The sequence below is a fragment of the Lepidochelys kempii genome, chromosome 18 (assembly GCF_965140285.1).
Source record: "Lepidochelys kempii isolate rLepKem1 chromosome 18, rLepKem1.hap1, whole genome shotgun sequence".
Taxonomy (NCBI): domain Eukaryota; kingdom Metazoa; phylum Chordata; order Testudines; family Cheloniidae; genus Lepidochelys; species Lepidochelys kempii.
Genome location: NC_136397.1, coordinates 9,836,511 through 9,842,877, shown reverse-complemented (window position 1 = coordinate 9,842,877; position 6,367 = coordinate 9,836,511). Strand labels below are relative to the sequence as shown.

The 6,367-nt window shown below is 57.7% G+C and overlaps 1 protein-coding gene across 2 annotated transcripts in view; it reads right to left on the bottom strand.

Moving 5' to 3' along the window:
- Nucleotides 1–382: 382 nt before the first annotated feature.
- Nucleotides 383–6,367, bottom strand: part of NBL1 (NBL1, DAN family BMP antagonist) — a 28,116-nt gene continuing 22,131 nt past the window's right edge. For both annotated transcript variants that reach the window (XM_073316351.2, XM_073316350.2), the window contains exons 2-4: nt 4,050–4,244; nt 2,783–2,894; nt 383–686 (exon numbers count right to left, since the gene is read on the bottom strand). In XM_073316351.2, coding sequence (XP_073172452.1) covers nt 429–686; nt 2,783–2,894; nt 4,050–4,219 — 540 coding nt within the window. In that variant the 5' untranslated portion in view covers nt 4,220–4,244 and the 3' untranslated portion in view covers nt 383–428. The remainder of the gene's footprint in view (nt 687–2,782; nt 2,895–4,049; nt 4,245–6,367) is intronic.

The window sequence follows — 6,367 nt, the reverse complement described above, 5'->3', positions numbered from 1 at the left end:
GGAGCAAAGAGAGGCTGGTCTCCCAGCAAGAGTCCGTTAAAACTACGGAAGTAAAGGAAGAGAAAGCATAAGAGGCTCTGAAGCCCGGTTCCAAACCCTGCAGAGCCAGCCTGTGCCAACCTCAGCCCCTGAGGGGTCCCGTCCTGCCCCTCCCAGCTGCTGCCCCTAACCTCCCGCCCTCTCACAATATATTATCACTATGATGTGCAAGTAGGTTTGCTCAGATCCCCCCCACGCTCCCATCCCCACGTCTCAGCCCAAGCCCCGTCTGCACCTCGGACGTTCTTGCCCACCCCACAGCGCCGCTAAGAGCAAAGCATGATGGGTAGTTAGTAGACAGGTAAGACACCCCGCAGCCCCACCCCCTCCCCCGTGCACCACCCCCCGTCCGCACTGCAGGCTGGAAGGACAGTCCTGGAGAGCGTGGGTCACTCCTCGCCGCCCCGCCCCTCCTCGCGGTGGTGGTTGGAGACAGGAGCCTCTTCCGCCTCCTGCTGGTGGTGCGCGTAGTGATGGGGGCTGGGGCCCTCGGCGGGCAGGTTCTCCTCTGCGTTCAGGTAGACATTGAACAGCGCCCCCTCGTGGCTCGGCTCCTTCCCGCAGGCCTGGCAGCTGCAGTGGAGGATCTTCTCCACCAGCTTGTCGACTCTGGGGATCTCGGCGTTGCCCGGGCACTCCAGCGTCACCTGGATCAGAGGAAGAGGAGGGGAGTGAGCGGGAAATGATCCCCCTCCCCTCCAAAACATACCCCAGCCCACTGCAGGGCTAGGCGGGGCACACAGCTCAGAGCCCACTCTGCCCCAGTCCAGCTGGAAGCTCTTATGGGCAGGTTCCGTCATTTCCTAGGAGTCTGCAAAACCCACTGGTCAGTGTCCCATGTTCAGAGAATGCACGTCTGTTACAGCTCAGCAAGCCTCAAGCTGCGGAGCTGCAGTTTCCAACCTTTTGACACCTAAGATCACTTTTTGAACCAAAGGGCAACTCAGGATCTAACCCGCCCCTTCCCCAAAGCGCCGCCCTGCTCACTCCATCCCTCCCTCTCTCGCTCTTCCCTGCCCTCACTCATTTTCACCGGGCTGAGGCAGGGGGTTGGAGTTCGGGATGTGGTGAGGGGTGCAAGCTCTAGGAGGGAGTCAGGATGAAGGCGGGGGCTCCGGGCTAGGGCAGGGGGTTGGGGTGGACAAGGGGGTTCAGGGTGCTGGCTCTGGGAGGGGGTTCAGCGTGGGGCTTGGGATGCAGAAGGGGGTGTGGAGTGTTGGCTCTGGGAGGGGGCTCAAGGTGGGGCTTGGGGTGCAGGAGGGGGTATGGGGTGCTGACTCTGGGAGGGGGCTCAGGGTGGGGCTTGGGGTGTAGAAGGGGGTGTGAGGTGCTGGCTCTGGGAGAAGGCTCAGGATGGGGCTTGGGGTGCAGGATGGGGATAGGGTGCTGGCTCTGGGAGAAGGCTCAGGATGGGGCTGGGGGTGCAGGAGGGGGATAGGGTGCTGGCTCTGGGAGGAGTCTCAGGGTGGGGCTTGGGGTTCAGCCTCCCGCTGGGCAGGACTTACGTCCTGTGGCTCCCTGTCGTTGGTGGGTGCAGGAGGCTAAGGCAGGCTCCCTGCCTACCCCGACCCCACACCACTCCTGCACCCCTTCAGCCCCTGGGATAGGGAGGAGGGGGGAACGAGGCTCCATGCGCTGCCCCTCTCTGAAAGCACCGCCCCTGCAGCTCTCCCGGCCAATGGGAGCTGCGGGGGCGGTACCTGCAGGCAGGAGCAGTGCACAGAGGGAGACCCCTGCCCCCACGCCACCCCCCAGCCTGCGAGGCTGAAGTGGCTGCTTCCAGAACCGGTGTGGGGCCAGGGTAGGCAGGGAGTCTGCCTTAGCAGCAGCCACATTGTGCTGCCACCGGAGATCGTGATCGACTGGTTGGTGACCACTACTGTAAAGACTCTCAGCTCTGGAGGCCCCAGTTCAATCCCTGATGTTGGCCAAGGGGGAGGAATTGCATTTGTACAGCACCTGGCACAGCGAGTCCCCAGCCAGGCACCACTGCAATAGAAATATCAAATAATAAGAAACTTGGCCGGCCCTTGCAAATGCCCCCATTAGCTGGGCATCCAGAATCAGACGTGGCTTTGGAAAGTTTTGCCCTAATTCACCTGCCCCAAAGGCGCCCAGCGAGTCAACAGCAGAGCTCAGAACAGACCCTAGTTCTCCTGACTCCTAGGACCAGCTGGCTTTAGAGCCCCACGTATGCATTTAGTGATTCACATGCACTGAGGGCATCCCTGAACCAGCACCAAAGGCAGGGTCCCAGGCTCACTCGGATTAATGGGGCGATGCCTGGGGCGTGCGAGGGCACAGAGACGTTGCTGGCGAGGAGATTGGTGGGTGACTGGCAGATGAGATGTGGGAGACTGTTTCAGGCATGGAAGAAGGCACAAAGCCATGAGTGGGAGACGGAGACAAAGGGAGGGATCAGACGAGAGGGCATGTGGGCGTGACAGCAGAAATGAATAATGCATGGAGTCACGGGGCGGAGGGATGGCTCAGCAAGCGTTTATGTATTTATTATTATTCATAACAATAGACTTGCCTGGACTAGCACTTTCCATCTAAGGATCACAGGGCACTTGAGAGACGTCAACAAATCACCCCATGCCCATGGCACCAGTGGGGAAACTGAGGCACAGAGCAGGCAGGACTAAAATCCGGATCTCTCAATTCCCAGGCCTGCACCCAAACTGCAAAGCCAGCCATCCCCAGGTACTCAGAGGGCCTTAGAACAGGAGGTGTTACTCACGATTTCCCACATGGACTGCGCGGGCATGCAGGAGTCACAGTGCACCAGGGACTCCGTAGACTGAGGGAAGGTGTTGGGGACGCTGTAGCTGAAGCACTGTCCCAAGCAGGCCCTGTGAAGAAAAGGCAGGAGTAAAGCCCATGTAGCAGAGCATTAGATGGGACTGGGAGCTTGATGCAAACCAGGCACGAGACGCTCCCTGCCTAGGGCTCTGGTAGCAGGCAGTGCTTGCCGGAGGCGAGGGAGGTAGCAAGATCATGGTCTTCTACCGGGACAGGCTGGAGATAGGTGGCTAGAGAGCTGTCACAATGGGAAAAGAGCCAGGGCTTCTCTCTGCAGCCGCTCAGCCCCACAACCAGAGCTGCTCCAGCAGTGATGAAGCAGGTAGCGTCTCAATGCAGCACCCTTCTCCTCCGCCCTATGAAAAGCTCCCCGTATGCCCTACAGCGAGCCAGCATCCGATGGGCCAGAGAAGCAGAGGTGGGACTGAAGGACTTGGACGGAAGTGGTGGGGAGAGGAAGGAGGAGTCCTTGCCTTGGCTTTCCTATGCTGGGACACATACGGCCTGCATGTGTGACCCCTGGGCTCAAGGAGTGACTCAAAGCGTGACCCAGTTGAACAAGATAAAGCTGCATTGCCATAAACACTGTGCACACCCCACAGCCACTTGGGATGTTGGGGGGGGAGAACTCAGATTCTCATACATCAAGAGCCCAGCTTGCCACTTGGGAAAAACCAATTGCACTACAGGGTCTATGACACAGCTGAGCAGTTCCGAGTCCATCCAGTAGAGGGCAGTGGTGTGCACACAAACGCCAGCTCGTTACGGTATCCTGCTGTCAGTGACCAGAGCAGAACCCAGGGGCTGTGGCATTGTTCCTGGACTCTTCCAGGAGAGGACATCATCAGGGTCACTGCAGCTTGAAGTCACTTGCAAGAGAGTCACACTGCGCTTTAAGTCTCTTAAGAGGGAAATGAGGGCTTGAGTGCACATTTCCGTCAGTGTCTCCCAGCTTGGAGAGTGGTAACAACCTGTTCTAGGAACCTCCTCCTAGTTCTGGCTCTGCCACCCAACCAATCGACTCCCTACTACAGCCCCGTGTTGCTAAATCCAGATGGTGCCAACTAGGGCTCTGGTCCTGAAATCGACTCAAAATCTTCTCCCTTAGCAGGGAGTCTGCATCAGGCAAAGTAACCTGAAGAGTAAAGGAAGCAAGTTGCATCTTGAGAAGCCCTGGGCTGCATTTCAGCCTGCTCCCCCCGTACCTGTTCTGGATGGACTTCGACTCACAGCCGCTGTGCCCCACTATCTGGGTGATGTTCTTCGCCTCACACCACGCACTCTTGTCTGGGAAAAGGGCCAGTTTGTTAATGGGAGGTGGCGCAGCCAGGATCACAGCTGGGAAGAGGGCAGCCACCAGGAACCGTAACATCATGGCCAGCTCCGCCGAAACCCTAGAACTAGAATCCAAAGAGCAAAGCTTGAGCAGGTGAGAAAGTGAGCTCCATCCCCTCCCTCAGATCTCAAAGCGCCTTAGGATCCTTCCTGCACTAAGCCCCACAAGCCCCCTGGGAGGAAGGAGCGAGGTAATACCCGTTTGCCTAGGTTCCTGTGGGCCCTTCCTCAGACTGGGGACCAGACAGTGAGCACTCGCCCATCCCACCCAGATGTGCCCTATAAATCAGGCCCTATATGATGCTGTAAGTGCTGGAGTCTGGTCCATCCTTCCTCTGCAGTACTGGCCTCTCTGCGAGCCAGGCATTTATCCATCACAAGCCAGGTTAGAGGGACGGGAGCAAACGGCAGGGCAGAAGCTGGGGGTTGCTCCTGATGGGAGGAGGCCTGGGTGAATCATTTCCTTGGGCTTTATGGGGAACCAAACCCAGGTGCCGCAATGTGTGGTGGGGGATAGGATGGATCACAGCAATGGAAGCCGAGCACCACTCCCATCACCTACTGTCCTGAAAAGGCACTCACCCCGCTCCAGCGCGGTCTGCTCCACAGATAGACCTGCTAGCGGAGAGGCCAAACCCCCTTCCAACAATCTCTCCCTCCCCCTGGCACCTGGTGCATCCTCACCGAGGGGCATGTGGTATCTGGCACAGCCCTAGCATCGTCCTGCTATGGAGACTGCAGCAGAGCCCGGCGCCCAGGGGGTTGGTGACGGCGCCCCCAGGGCCACGGACACAGTATAAAGTGTCATGTATGCCTCAGTATGACAACGGATCATTTCTCGAGCATGGCAGATAAGGCCCAGGGCTGCTCTGCCCTGAGGAACTTACAAGCCACACAGAAAATAGCAACAAGGGACCGAGATTTGCCCCATTATTTCCTGTTTCCTTGCTCCTGCATCCGCCCCCACCTTCCCCCGCCCCGAGCTTTTAATGCTCTCCATCATTATTCTCCTGCTGTGGGCACAGGGACTTGTTACGCACTGCGCAGCGTGGACCTGGGTGGCACGGAAGGGGTTGGGATGACAGGATGCCCCTTCTCTCAGCAGCTGGCAGTCTGGGAGGAGGCCAGAAACACCTTGGTAGACTCTGGCGAGCTGAGTAGGGAAGGCAGAGATTCAACCATCTCCTAGGGAAGGTTGGGGTTTGTATCTAGTGCATCACCTCTCTGCTGCATACACGCTCCACACATTGCCATGAGAACTGGCCGAGCAACCAGCGCCAGCAGGCACGGCCCCTCACGCAGTGGAGAGATCTGAGCACTTGCAGACCTGGCCCTGTTTGCACACCAGAGCCGCTGTCACCCCTAACCAGATGGAGCAGAAATGGGTGCAGGAGGGAGCTCAACACATCAGAGCTAAGACATCCTGCAGGAACAGAACCTCCCACCAAGTTTCTCCTGGGGGACTGGGGGAAGGGACTGAGGTCAGTTATCACCTGAACCCTACACTGAAGGCATTGGGCCAAACCACAGCTTTCTGGAAGGGCTTGAATTCACAGTCACTGGTCCCTGGTTACATGTGTTACCTTGCACCACGCGCTTTTATCCAGAAAAAGAAGTCACCTACACCCCAGAGGGAGCACAGCCCACTGGTGAGAGCAAACATCTTAGAGTTAGGAGACCACAGATCTGTTCCCAGCTCTGCCACCAACATGCTGTGGGGTAACCAATTCACTGGGCACTATGCCTCAGTTTACACACAGAGTAAAAGGGAGATAAGAACACCTCACCATAGTCTTTGGAGGGCTTATTCATTTGGGTTACAAAACTGCCTTGAAATCCAGGTGGAAGGAACCAGAGAAAAGCCCAGTAGGTACAGATGGGCCTGAACCATCAAGTCCAGATCCAAATGGGCCCACAGCTTTCAGGGCTGAGTCCGTCTCTTGGCAGCACTGACAGCAGCAGAGCTGGGGAGATGAGCGTCTCTCCTGTAAACCACTGAGCAGGGCGCCTTGTGCCCCGAGAACCCTTCACTTTTGGGTTGAGAAAGGGACCTGCAGGAGAGGCCTATTTCATTGCCTCATCCCACCATAACCCTCTGCCCGTTCAATCGCAGACTGACTCAGGGCCAGCAGCTGATGCCTACCTGTGCCAGCAGCGATCTTAATCCTTCCATCGCTGCTCACAATGT